Below are 14759 nucleotides of genomic sequence, written 5' to 3' on the forward strand. Positions count from 1 at the left end.
TAACACAAAAATTGTGCATATTAATATTCAAACCAATGAACATATTTTGCTGTCACGTTTCACAGGGCTCTCTCTCGTTGCCCTCGTCTCCCGTGCCTTTTCTGTGTTTTCTGTCCAGATCCTTAGTTCCGGGCTGGAGGCGGAGCTGCTGAACGCACCTGTAATTGAGTGCCGACGCCACTACTTAAACTGACTACGGACAGCTGGAGAACGCCGGATTATTCCTTCGCTACACCACGTTCCAGCCGTGTGTGTCTCTCAGCCTCGTATTGTTTCCAGTCTCTTGCTAGCGCTCAGCAGACTCTGCCTCCAACCGGCATTATTTGTGTTTCATTTTTTCATGGTGTATCTGTTTTGTCACCATCGCTTTTCGTTGTGAGTTCTGGGACAGAATAAATTCAGTGCTCACCTACCTGCCTCCAGCCTCTGCATTGGGAGTTCCCAGACCGGCACCCAACCGCACCGTGACAGAATAATCCGGCCAGAATATGGAACCTGGTGACACGGACCCCCTTAAGAAATCACTTCGTCTCCAAGCGATGCGCCTCACTAAGCAAGAGGAGCAGTTCGGTGCACTTGGAGCCAGTGTGCAGGGGTTGGCCGAGCGACAAGACGCTCGTATGGCCGCACTTGAGTCGCAGCTCAACGCTGTGCTGTCCGCCCTCCAGGGTCACCCGGCTCTCACTCCACCACAAGCCGCTGACGCCGCTCCGGATCCTGCGCCCCTTCCTGCCCCCGAGTCCAGCTCGACGGTCGTGTGCCCCCAGCTTTCCAGGCCAGAGCGATTCTCCGGGGACTCTGGTGACGTGCGCACCTTCCTGACCCAATGCGAGTTGCATTTCGAGCTGCAAGCGGCCGCTTTCCACTCGGAGCGCGCTCGCGTAGCCTTCGCCACGTCGCATCTCACCGGCAAGGCGGCGGCCTGGGCGACGGCAGAATGGAGCCGGCGATCGGCCATCTGTTCTTCCTTCTCCGCGTTTGCCAAATCCCTGGAGCAGATATTCCAGCGGAATCAACCGGGCCGCGAGGCGGCCCGGACCCTCCTGAGGCTGCGCCAGGGTCGCCGCAGCGTAGCGGATTACGCAATCGAGTTCCGTGCGCTCGCGGCGGAGAGCGACTGGAACCCCTCCGCGCTCTTGGATGTGTTCGCTGACGGACTCGCTGAGCGGATAAGGGACCACATGATCCCTCTGGAGACTCCGGGGAATCTCGACGAACTGATCGCTCTGGCCGTGCGAATAGAGAAGCGTTTGGACCACCGGGAGCAGGACCGCCTGTCCCGTCGAGCAGCACCAGGTTACGACCGGAGCCTTTTTGAAGAGCGCCCTCTCTACAACCGGCCGCCATCCACCACGGGAACCACGCCGTTGCTGGCGCCGGAGGAGCCCATGCAGCTCGGTGGGCACCGTCTCACCCCAGCAGAGAGGAGGCGGCGCATGCGGCTTCACCTCTGCATCTACTGCGGACAAGCGGACCACACCATCTCCCTCTGCCCCATTCGACCTGGCCACCAACGCTTCCAGACCTCCCCCTCGTTTCATCCTAGTTCGCCGATGGACTCACGGACGACGCAGCCGCCTCCTGCTGCTCCAGCGGCCACCCGATTGCAGCTGCCAGGTACACTCGCATGGTCTGATATCAATGTCGATATCAATGCTTTTATCGACTCGGGCTCGGACGATTGTTTTATTGATGAACTTTTCGTTGCTAATTCCGCTATACCTGTAGTTCCGCTAGCAACAGCTAAAGTGGTTCGTTCCCTGGATGGGCGTCACCTGGCTAATGTCACTCACAAGACACGCCCCCTCTCTCTCCGTCTGGCTGGTAATCACCGTGAAATTATGACATTTTTTGTCATCCCCTCGCGCTCTGCTCCCGTGGTGCTGGGGCTTACATGGTTAGGCAGACACAATCCGCACATAGATTGGGCCAGACCTGCCATTGTTGGTTGGAGCGTGTTTTGCCACACGCACTGTTGCAAGGGGGTGTGGCCTCGGTCCGCGGCCGCTCGCGCCACCTCGCAGGAAAGTATCGACCTCACCTTGGTTCCTAACATGTATCATGATCTCAGAGAGGTTTTCAGTAAGGATAAAGCCACATCACTCCCCCCCCACCGCCCTTATGATTGCTGTATTAATCTCCACCCGGGTGCGGTTCTCCCTTCCTCACGCCTGTACAATGTTTCTAAACCTGAGAGAGAGGCACTTGAAGATTACATCTCCTCCTCACTTGCCTCCGGTCTTATCCGCCCCTCCTCCTCACCACTTGCCGCTGGGTTTTTTTTCGTTGAAAAGAAGGACAAGTCACTCCGCCCCTGCATTGATTATCGCGCACTTAATAATATCACAGTTAAGAACAAATATCCACTTCCTTTATTAGATTCCGCATTTAACTCTCTGCATTCTGCAAATTTTTTCACCAAGCTTGACCTCCGCAATGCTTACCACCTCGTCCGTATCCGCGAGGGGGATGAGTGGAAGACCGCCTTTAACACACCATTGGGTCATTTTGAATATTTAGTTATGCCTTTTGGCCTCACGAATGCTCCCGCAGTTTTCCAGGGTCTCATAAACCATGTCCTCCGTGATATGCTTGGACGTTTTGTTTTTGCGTATTTAGATGACATTTTAATTTTTTCCACTTCTCTCGAAGAACACATTCAGCAGGTTCGGTTAGTCCTCCAAAGACTTCTCGAGAACAAGCTTTTTGTTAAGGCGGAGAAGTGCACTTTTCACTCTTCATCAGTTTCTTTTCTGGGGTTCATTGTGGAGAAGGGGCAACTCCGACCCGATCCTGCCAAAATCCAGGCAGTGGTTGACTGGCCCACTCCTACATCACGTAAGCACCTTCAAAGGTTTCTGGGCTTCGCAAATTTTTACCGTCGTTTCATTCGGAATTTCAGTCGGGTTGCAGAACCTTTGACCAGGCTCACATCTACTAAAGTTCAGTTTATGTGGACCCCAGACGCTAACTCCGCCTTTGAGAAGCTTAAGTCCTGTTTCACCTCTGCTCCGGTTCTTGCTCACCCTAACCCTCACTCTCCTTTTGTTGTCGAGGTCGACGCTTCCGATACCGGCGTCGGGGCCGTCCTCTCCCAGCGCTCCACCATCGATCACGAGCTGCACCCCTGCGCCTTCTTCTCACGCCGCCTGACCCAAGCAGAACGTAATTACGATATTGGCAACAGGGAGCTGTTGGCGGTCGTCTTGGCGCTGCAGGAGTGGAGGCACTGGCTGGAGGGCTCGGAGGTCCCTTTTGTTGTACACACAGATCATAAAAACTTGGCCTACCTCCGATCTGCCCGGAGACTTAATCCCAGGCAGGCGCGCTGGGCACTTTATTTGGCCAGGTTTGACTTCACGCTAACGTTCCGCCCTGGATCCCAGAACGGCAAGCCGGACGCACTCTCCAGGATGCATTCCCCACCTGTGGACTTACCTCAACTAGAGACCATCCTTCCTCAGTCCCGCATCCTGGGAGGCCTACAGTGGGACGTGGAGAAGCGAGTGGCGGAGGCAACCAAGGACTCCTCTCCTCCGGGGGACTGCCCCGCTGGTCGCCTGTTTGTGGTCGCAGAGCTGCGCCCGGAGGTTCTACGTTGGGCTCACGAATCCAAGCTGGCGTGCCACCCGGGAGTATCACGCACAATCTTCCTCCTGTCTCAGCGGTTCTGGTGGCCTTCCCTCCGCTCGGACGTCAAGGAGTTTGTGGCCGCCTGTGCGAGTTGTGCCCGGAATAAGCCGTCCCATCAAGCCCCAGCGGGGCTGCTGCGCCCCCTGCCCATCCCCTCCCGACCGTGGTCCCATGTGGCACTGGACTTTGTGACTGGTCTCCCACCATCCAATGGCAACACGGTCATTCTTACCATCGTGGATCGTTTTTCCAAAATGGCCCATTTTGTTGCCCTCCCCAAGCTCCCCTCGGCACTGGAGACAGCTCAACTTTTGGTCAAAGACGTCTTCCGGCTTCACGGTATTCCCTGCGACGTGGTCTCGGACAGGGGACCACAATTCTCTTCGGCAGTTTGGAAGGCCTTCTGCAGGGCCTTGGGTGCGTCAGCGAGCTTGTCCTCCGGCTACCACCCACAAACTAACGGCCAGTCAGAAAGAGCTAACCAAGATTTGGAATCCGCCATCCGCTGCGTCTGCCACCAGCAGCCAGCCTCATGGTCCTTCAATCTGCCGTGGATTGAGTATGCGCGCAACACCCTGGTCAGCTCAGCCACAGGCCTCTCACCTTTCCACGGGGCCTACGGGTACCAACCTCCAGCTTTCCCTTCACTGGAGGCGGAGTCGGCGGTCCCTTCCGTGTCAGCCAACCTGCGCCGCGCCCGCCTAGCCTGGCGGAATACCCGGACAGCACTGGCACGTACGGCCGAGCGTAACCAGCGTTTGGCCAATCAACATCGGTCGGTGGCCCCTGAGTACAAGACTGGACAGAGGGTGTGGCTATCTACTCGCGATCTACCCCTGCACACGGACTCCAAGAAACTACAACCCAAGTACATCGGTCCTTACCCTGTGGAACGGGTCATCAGTCCCTCGGCCGTCATGCTGAGGCTCCCGGACTCCCTCAGAATTCATCCTACTTTCCATGTGTCCCTCATCAAACCAGTCAGTGTCAGCAACCTAAGCCCTCCGGAGGTGCCTCCTCCTCCTCCCAGGCTCATCGACGGCCATCCCGCATTCACGGTCAAGGCCATTCTGGATGTGAGAAGAAGGGGCAGGGGTTTTCAGTACTTGGTCGACTGGGAGGGTTACGGCCCCGAGGACCGCTCGTGGATCTCTCGTGCCCTCATTCTGGATCCCCAATTACTATCAGAGTTTTACAGTCGCTTCCCGGAGAAGCCAGGTAGGCCGCCAGGTGGCGCCCTTTGTTAAGGGGGGGAAATACTGTCACGTTTCACAGGGCTCTCTCTCGTTGCCCTCGTCTCCCGTGCCTTTTCTGTGTTTTCTGTCCAGATCCTTAGTTCCGGGCTGGAGGCGGAGCTGCTGAACGCACCTGTAATTGAGTGCCGACGCCACTACTTAAACTGACTACGGACAGCTGGAGAACGCCGGATTATTCCTTCGCTACACCACGTTCCAGCCGTGTGTGTCTCTCAGCCTCGTATTGTTTCCAGTCTCTTGCTAGCGCTCAGCAGACTCTGCCTCCAACCGGCATTATTTGTGTTTCATTTTTTCATGGTGTATCTGTTTTGTCACCATCGCTTTTCGTTGTGAGTTCTGGGACAGAATAAATTCAGTGCTCACCTACCTGCCTCCAGCCTCTGCATTGGGAGTTCCCAGACCGGCACCCAACCGCACCGTGACATTTTGCTTTTATTTCCTTCCAGGTGGAACAGACATTGTGTCGTGTTTCATGGGTCAGAACCCAACAGTTCCAGTGTATCGGGGCGAGATCCAAACCAGGAACCTTGGCATGGCAGTGGAAGCATGGAACTGTGAAGGTAACCTCTTTTATTAAAATGAGCTGTTTTTTTTTTTTCTGCTTTGGCTGTGCAGGAGAGCCTTGAAAAGGCAAATCAAGGGAAATGAAGAAGTCCTGCATTCAGCAGAGGAGCTGTCATGTGGAATTACTCTCGCTCGCTGTTGGCCTGAGAGGAGTTCTTATCCAGCAAATATTGCAGGAGTAATTAGGCAGCGCATTCCCAGGGTAAACAAGGCTAAAAGCACAAGACAAACACTATTTTTTTTCACAAAACGAGCCGTTTTTTTAATCTCGCTTGGAGTCTTCAAAGTCTCCGAATGTTTTATTTTTTTCCCTTTCTTCATCGACTGCGGTCCCTAACTCCCCGGCCCCCCGATCCCTCCTGCAGGCTCCACTCCGCCACGTCAAAGGCGGGCGCACTGAGGGATAATTTAAAGTAGGAAGAGCTCGGGTTGATTTTAGTCGCTGTCTAAGCCCTTTAACTCCGTCCTGAGGGAGACAGAAGTGTATCACATCCTCAGAGTGGGGGGATACGCTAGCAGGTGCTATTGTGTGTTCATCTCTCCCGTTCTGTGTGTGTGTGTGTCCAGGTAAGCCGGTTTGGGGGGAGAGTGGCGAGCTGGTCTGCCTGAAGCCCATCCCATGCCAGCCGACGCACTTCTGGAATGATGACAACAGCAGCAAGTACCACAAAGCCTACTTCTCCACATTTACCGGTGAGCACACTCGCTCGCGTACGGCGGCATTTTCAGCGTTTTCATCGAAATAATCTGCTCCAGGGTCAAACTGTGGCCAACGTAGCACTTTTGGCGCCTCTGTAGGACTGAAATGGTATTGCAGGTAAGAGCGTATGTGTTATAATGCAGCAGAACCTCGCAAATGTGCCTTTTTTTGGTTCATAATGTTGTTTTTTTATTTGTCTCTTCATCACTAGGCACAAAACACATAAAAAAATAACACAATTGGCACACTGTGTGGGTGTCGAGCATCGACATGCCAAACAATACACTTTTTTAGTCATTTATAACCCGCAAGGCATGCTGGAAAAGCCCCCGCGCACATTTCCTCCGACAGGAAGTTACCCAGCATACGTTGCGGGTAATAAATGAGTGCAAAATAGTGTCGTCTTTTCCAGGGGCCGTTTTGCCCGAGAAAATGAGGGACCTTCTGGTCTTTCTAGCTGAATGATTTTACCGGCATGCTTTTATTTTGAAGGCTGACTTTACCCAGCATACCTTGCAGTTTATACATTAAGTGAATAAAATAATAATGAACAATAATAATTACTAAAATTAATAAAAATAGGCATAAAAATATATATTAATGATGCAAATGTATTACTTATTTACAATTTTATAAATAATACAATACAATTAAATGACAACTTAATTACATTTATACTTATATTATGAAACAATAATAATGTATAATAAAAATAGAAAAATCTGTCAGAACAGGAGAGGATTTTGTTTTAATGAAAGCGAAAATATGGGGAAAATACTGGAAACCTTTAAAACAAGAAGGCACCGGGAAAGAAGGGCGAAAAACAGGATCTTACCCAGCATACCTTGTGGTTTATAAACTAGTGGAAAATAGTATCCATTGTGTGTTCCACATGTTACTTGTGGTTGCACCGTGGGTGAGGGAGATAAAAAAAAAAGACATAAATAAAAAACATATTTCTATTTATTTTAAATGTTACCAAAATGAAATAAAAACTAAAAAATAAATGTATTTTATGTGATATAAAAATAATACTAAACATTTCTATGGTCATTTCCAGCATAACCTGAGAGGATGTTTAATTATTTTTAAAAATTAAAACACTTGAAAAATTCTGGAAACGATATATGTAAATCGGAGGGCGCCGGGAAAGAAGGGCAAAAAACGGACGCTTCTCGGGGAAAACGGGTGAGTCGATGACTTCCTGTTTGTGTCAAAAACTAACATTTCTATGGCGTCAACTTAGAAGCATGAAGTTGAAGTGGTAAAGAAAAAAGACTTTCTGAAAGTTGGAATATTATGAAAAACAAACAAAACAAAATAAAGTTTTTATTTTGGGAAAATTAGGTTGTGAAAAAAGTTCTAATATGATGGGAATAAAGTCATAATATTATGAGAAGAACATTTACAAGAACAAAGTTGAAATAGTTGGAATAAAAAAAACCCAGCAGGAAAAAGAATAGAACAGAATAGAGAAGTAAAAATATTAAGCGAAAAAAGGTTCTAGTGGGAAAGCCGTCGCAATTTCACAAGAATAAACTTGCAATATTATAATAAAAAATAATGTAATTTTAGTAGCATAGATTTGAAATATTAAAGGAAAAATATTATTGTTTTTTGGGGTTTTTTAAAGTCTGAATTTTATGAAAAACCCAAAAAATAAATTGGTAAATTAGGTTGGGGGGAAAAAAAGTTCTAATATTATGGGAATAAAGTCAAATGTATTATGGGAACAAACATAATATTATGAGAATTATGGGAATAGACATAATATTATGAGAAGAAGATTTACAAGAACAAAATTGAAACAGCAGAAATGGAAAAGTCCAGTTGTCATTTTACGAGGTTAAAGTCAAAATAATGACAGAAAAAAATACGTCATTTTCAAGGAAAGAAATAGCTAATTTTACAAGTATAAACTCCTAATATTACAAGGGAAAATAATGTCATTTTATGAGCATAGAGATGAGTTATGAAAGAAAAAATAGGTATTTTTAAGTTGTAAAATAAAGTTAAAATTTTGGGAAAAAGTTATAATATTATGGGAATAAAGCCATAATATTATGAGTAGAACATTAACAAAATTATTTAAGAAGAGAGTTGAAATATTTGTAAAAAAGAAATAAATAAAAACTACAGCCAAATTTGAAAGGCTGAGATGCATTTTGTTCTTGTAATATTTATCATTTCAGAGAATATTACAAAATATCAAAGTGGCAAAGCTGCGTCCTTTCACTCTGTGGCCGTCGCTGGAAAAAGGTTTTTTCCCCTTTAAATTCTAAAACGTCTCATAGTATTTCCTGTCCTCTGCAGGCGTCTGGGCCCATGGAGACTACTGCAAAATCAATCCAAAGACGGGAGGCATTGTCATGCTCGGCAGAAGGTGAGTAAAGCCGAACATAAACCCAATCAGTCGTTAATGCTTCCTTTTAACGTCTTTTTCCCGGTCCAGCACAACTTCTCCCTCTTTCTTCCTTCTTATTTGGCACACTCGTGCACACGATTGAGCCCTGATAATTAGCACGTTCATTCAGGGGTGTCCAAACGTTTTTCCAGCCGAGGGCCACAGAGTTTTCAGAAATGAAAGGATGCAACTTTGCTGCGGTAAAGCAACACATATGCTAAGAAGTGACTGCATATCAGCTTTGTCGTATGGCTGGAAAAGCCGATTATTTCATTCAATCCCAGCCAGTTTTCAAAATTCAACCCCTTCAGAACCGGCCATTTTGACACGTTTGACACATTTCAAGGCACACAGAACTTTGTGTTCTAAGGCTATATAAATGTGGAACCTACCAAAATAAATAGTAGATTCCTGTCTTTCATCAGGAAAAAAAAAGTTTGTTTTTACCTTTTTCCGTTCTTTAGTAATCAGCAGTAGAACATAGGTAAGTTTCAGGGAAATATCAGTTCCCAACTAAAAAAGTGAGAAAACCAGCTTTTTGCGAAAAGATACAGCCATCCATCTTCTTCCGCTTCTACCCGAGGTGGGGTGGCGGGGGCAGCAGCCTAAGCAAGGAAGGCCAGACTTCCCTCTCCCCAGCTACTTCGTCCACCTCCTGCCGGCGGATCCCGAGGCGTTCCCAGCCCAGTTGAGAGACATAGTCTCTCCAACGTATCCTGGGTCTTCCCCGAGGCCTCATACCGGTTAGATGTACCCTGAACACCTCCTCTGGGAGGCGTCTGGGAGGCATCCTGACCAGATCCTCTCAATGCGGAGGAGCAGTGGTTTGACTCTGAGCTTCTCCCGGATGACAGTGCTTCTCACTTTATCTCGAAGCGAGAGTCCAGCCACGCTACGGAGAAGCACCACGAACTATTTACAATTTTGCATTTGGAAGGCGTGTGCGTGCGTGCGTGTGTGCGTGTCTGTGTGTGCACGCCTTAATACATGCGTTAACACGTCCTCCTTGCTGTCGAGCGCGTTAATACATGCAAAGGATCCATGCCGAGCTCTTATCAAATGCACTTGTGCCGCCTTCTGGCCGTTTTTATGGCTTAAAACTGCTCAAAAAATGGCTGCATTTATTGTGCACTTGTGGCAGTCATCACCTCTTTTTGCCTCTCGTGCAAAAAAAGACATAAATATACATCTTTGGGAGCGAGCATTTAGGTTTAAAAAGAACATATGAACACAGTATGCCTTTGGTGTTGAATGAGTTATTAATATCAACTTTGCTCTTTTTCCCAATTTTTGCTCTTTTTTTTTTTTTTTGGTTTTCCAAATATTTAAACTTTCTGGTGAAATAATTTTGGTAAATTTTCTTTTTGTAATATTTTGATTTTATTCCCATCATATTATAACTTTTTTCCCAACCTAATTTTCCAAAAATGACAACTTTATTTTGTTTTGTTTGTGTCTCATAATATTACAACTTTAAAAAAAAATAAGAAATACAGTACATATTTTTTAATATTTCAACTTTATGATACTAAAATGACGTTATTTTTCCTCATAATATGAGTTTATTCTCATTAAACAAAATTTCATTAGAATACAACTTTTTTGTCTTTATTTTGACTTTATTCTCGTAAAAATTGCAGCATTTTTTCCCCGTTTCTGCTGCTGCCTCATATTACGACTTAAAAAAAATATATAACATATTTTTTCTTTAATATTTCAACTCTATGCTACTAAAATGTTATTTTTCCTCATAATATTCAGAGTTTCTTCTTGTAAAACAGCAACTTTTTTTCTCATTACATACCACTTAAAAAATGTATTTTTAGATTTTGATTTGCTTCTTTTTTGTCATTTCTGCTGTTGTTTTATTTAAATTAATTAACTGTTTCAGTGTTGTTTCTGTAAATGTTCTTCTGGTAATTACAAGTTTATTTCTATAATATTTTGCCTTTATTCTTGTAACATTATAGTTCATTTTTCAAAAATTACCACATTAGTTGTTGTTTAGTTTTTTTTCCTCATAATATTATGGCTTTAAAAAAATAACATCTTTATTGTTTAACATTTAATATCAGGAAATTACTACCTTTTCTCATCCGATTGCAACATGTTTCTCTTAATATTTTGACTTTATTCTTGTGAAATTACTGCTGATTTTTTCATTTTTGCTGTTAATGAAAAACAGCCGCGGGCCACAAATGGACCCCGGCCCGCACATGGCTACCCCTGCGTTATAAACATCATCTATTCAGGAAGAAGCTCTTTCCACAGTGTCGAAATTCGGCAGCACTCGTGCGTGCTACCGCCGCGACGCTTTGGTTTTAAGCAAGACACAATTAACTTGCACCAAATCTCTGCAGTGACGGGACGTTGAACCCCAACGGAGTTCGCTTCGGCAGCTCTGAGATCTACAACATCGGTGAGAAAAAGTAAAAAAAAAAAAAAAAGTTAAGTGTTGTCATCTCTTATAAACTGCCGTGTCTCCTCCTCCTCGCAGTGGAGGCCTTCGAGGAAGTGTCGGACAGCCTCTGTGTTCCGCAGTACAGCGCCGACGGCGAGGAGAGGGTCGTTCTGTTCTTAAAGATGGCACCCGGCAAGCCCTTCTCCCCCGAGTTGGAGGCGAAGGTGAAAGCGGCCATCAGGAAAGCCCTGTCGGCCCGACATGTGCCCGCCCTCCTGCTGGAGACCAGAGACATACCCGTAAGATGACCCCCAACACACACACACCACGCACATCCCTCGTATTTATCCCGTGCGTTGTGTTTTAGTACACCATCAGCGGTAAAAAGGTGGAGGTGGCGGTGAAGCAGGTGATCGCTGGCCGGGACGTGACCCAGCGAGGCGCTTTCTCCAACCCCGAGTCCTTAGACCTCTACAAGAACATTCCGCAGCTGCAGAACTACTGATGAGGAGGAGGAGGTATCCTAGACTGTCAAGTCACTTTTCATTACTGAAGGAACTGCATTCACGCCCATCGCTACGAGGGGAGCGCTCACGGTACAAAATGGAAAAATGTTTTCACGAGAAATTCCGGCAGCTGCTCTGGCGTGGAAACGCACGACTGGACGTCGAATACGCTAACAAAAGAGTCACATTTAGCATTAGCATTAGCTTGTCTTCAGACGCCACCTTTCTCAACCTAGATTCCCAAACATAATGAGAGGCTGGTGTCATGAATGACCGACATACACACTATAAGGGGTAATCGACATACAGCTCAATCAGGGCTGACCGATTAGCGACTCTGTTGGGGGTGACCAACACCACAGTACAGCACGCAGCCCTTTTTGGCTCCAACGTGAGCGTTTGGTCCGCCTAGCACATACAGTAGAAAGGAACAGCTACAAAAAGACCAAAAACCTACCGTTTCTTTCATCACTTTTCAATGACGCTAGCGTACAGGGCCCCCTGCATGATATGGACTAAAGTATTCGGGCACATACAGGACGAAGTTGGCAGCAAACAATTGCCCAAAATGTCTTCCTAAGATGAGTAACAGCTGTGTCCCAATACTTTTGTCTGCGTAATGTAGCGTGAAACAAAGGTTTTCCATCCAAACACACAAATGACCCCAATGACCCCGTCCACAATTAGCATTTTGGAAAATAAGGGACATTCAAATGTGTGACGTGTTGTTTTTGGTTGCACCATGATGACCTCCTGTTGGTTTATGTCATAAAAATAAGAATATGTATAATTATATATCATTATCATTAGAATTCATTCATAAGTAGATGCAAAAATCAGGAAAATAAATAAGAACTAATATAATAATAAAACAATAAGCATTTGTATATATAGTTATTATATAATTATGCATATTTATGTTTATTTAGAATTATTTTTTATAAATAATAAAAAAAAATTAAAAAGCTACATTTTAATTGAGGACATATTTATACCAAAATAATAACACAATACAAAAATGGAATTTCTCTTGGCATCTCTGGCAGAGCAGCAGAGGATTTATTTGTTTATTTATTTTCATGAAAGTGGAAATGTGGGAAAATACTGGAAATCATTAAAACAAGAGGGCGAAGGGCAAAAGAACTGGGGGGGGGGTTGTCTGGGAAAACGGGAGGGTTGACAGGTACGGATCCAAAACCTAAAACGCACGCAGCGGGGAAGCTCCTGCTTTGTCCTTTTTGAACTTGCAGCGTCTCTCACGTGTTTTTTGCTGGCGTCGTTTGAGGACGTATTTCAGCGTTTTCTTCCAATGAATTCCATCTTATGACTCTTTTTGCTTGTGCTCAGTCTGGAGACGTGATTTGGTTCCATGAACCAGGGACCCACCTCGCATAAAAACCGCTCGACTTATTCTATCCAAAATGTTTGGTGTCTGTGTCGTTTCTTCAGCACTCATTTTTCTTCCGCGTGCTTGTACGTCTTTGTCGTGGCCTGACACTTTGTCTTCTAATGTTGTGCATGAGGAAGAAATAAAGTATTTGTAATGACTTCATCCTGGTCGTGGACGCACGCCTCCTGTTGATGCCCGCATTGTTCTCTGAAGATGTCCAAAAGCTTTTGCTGGCTTTATCCAAAAAAACAAAAACACAAAGCTTTCACATTGAATTATAATAAAGTAATAATTAGTAGGGTTAATATTGAAAGATACGACATTTCTAACACATTCATGTTCCGTGAACAAGAATGTACGGTGAATGCCGCTGTATAAGCCGCACCCACTAAGTTTAGAGGAAAACCAGATTTGCACATATGTCAGCCTCAGCGGTGTAGAAGCCGCTCGTGTCCACGTCATAAAATGGCATATTGTGGCGCGCACGAGTCCGTGAGGACCAGGCAGCTCTTTATTTGACAAGAGCCAATCATGATGTTGAAAAAAATGCTGCTTCAGTCCACCAGAGGGAGCCAGAGGACCAAAAGACAGGGGAAAGGTGACGGAGGGAAGGTGATGTCAGTGCAGTGCATTATGGGAAACCTTTTCTTTATTTTAAAGTCATATTGGGACATGTTTGTATATTTGTACAGTATATGCACCTTTTGGGTATGAAGTTGCTGTGTGATGAATTTAGTGCTGTTCGTAAAGATGACACCTTGAGTCAGACTGGTATTGTATTGTGTGACCAGCAATGGGTTGACAAGCTTGTTGTGAGTGCACCGAAAACTCGTGTTTGGGTCCTGCTAAAGAAAGAGCAAACCGCTTCCCCACCGACTCGCGAGCGGCACAGTATTTAAACAATCGGTAGTACTTCTGAAGTAAAGGAGACGTCACGGGATGGCCTAAGGCCGAGAGCCGGACATGAGGGATATTTCTGCCATCGGGACAAAACATCCAAACATTTTGATTCGCAGTGCTCGCACCATGCCAACGGGACCATGCATTTCGGGGGCACTGACAGTTTATATGGGAAAGAAGAAGCCTAGTTTTGACAGTGTTTTGGGAGGGGTACTGTATGAGTTGTGCTGAACCATCCAGATGTAGTATTTTGCTAAAAGAACCAAGCATGAGGGAAGGTTTTTGGGAGAGATACGAGCTTCCGCTGGGGAGCGATGGTGTTGTGGAAATGTCATTTCTGTTTCAAGAAATGAGCCAAACAATCAAATATAATAATACTCATTTTAATTGAAGTTATTTTCATTTGATTTGATGTGATAATACACGATTTTCTAAATAATCATAAAATGTCTCATTGTTACATTAAATTTAATAAAATTAACTTTTATGTATTGAAATTAGTTGAATAATAATAATAGTAATAGTGTTATAATAATGGCCATATAAAAGAATTATAATAGTAGAAATGTATAATTATTTAATATATAATACTGTTATTAGAATTTTATTGAATTAGTTTATTCATCATTAATTTCTGGATTCTTCTTGGCGGTTTCCAAACCCCTCCAATTTAATTTAATTTAATTTAATTTAATTTAATATGATAGTAATGCACATATTAAATAATAATAGTAATAATGAGTAATTATTTGATATACTGTATAATACTTTTATGGAATTTTCTTGAATTAGTGTATTCATGGTTTCTTTAACAGATTTATGATTTGATTTATTGTGATTTATTTTTGTTTAGATTTTATGTATTTACATTGGATTTATTTTAATTGAATAATTAATTTTTTTATAATAATTAAAAACTTTTTTATTATTAATTGTATTTTATTTTATTGGACAATACATTAGTTTTTTAAAATAATAATAATAATGAAATAATAAAATGTCCGA

The 14759-nt window shown here is 44.7% G+C and overlaps 1 protein-coding gene across 1 annotated transcript in view; it reads left to right on the top strand.

The window, feature by feature from the left end:
• aacs (acetoacetyl-CoA synthetase) overlaps window positions 1-14313 on the top strand; it is a 52394-nt gene extending 38081 nt beyond the window's left edge. Inside the window, exons 13-18 of the mRNA XM_054773274.1 lie at window positions 5336-5449; window positions 6021-6146; window positions 8467-8536; window positions 10918-10976; window positions 11055-11257; window positions 11326-14313. Coding sequence (XP_054629249.1) covers window positions 5336-5449; window positions 6021-6146; window positions 8467-8536; window positions 10918-10976; window positions 11055-11257; window positions 11326-11463 — 710 coding nt within the window. The 3' untranslated portion in view covers window positions 11464-14313. The remainder of the gene's footprint in view (window positions 1-5335; window positions 5450-6020; window positions 6147-8466; window positions 8537-10917; window positions 10977-11054; window positions 11258-11325) is intronic.
• The last annotated feature ends 446 nt before the right edge of the window (window positions 14314-14759 follow it).

The sequence above is a fragment of the Dunckerocampus dactyliophorus genome, chromosome 4, assembly GCF_027744805.1.
Source record: "Dunckerocampus dactyliophorus isolate RoL2022-P2 chromosome 4, RoL_Ddac_1.1, whole genome shotgun sequence".
Lineage (NCBI taxonomy): Eukaryota > Metazoa > Chordata > Actinopteri > Syngnathiformes > Syngnathidae > Dunckerocampus > Dunckerocampus dactyliophorus.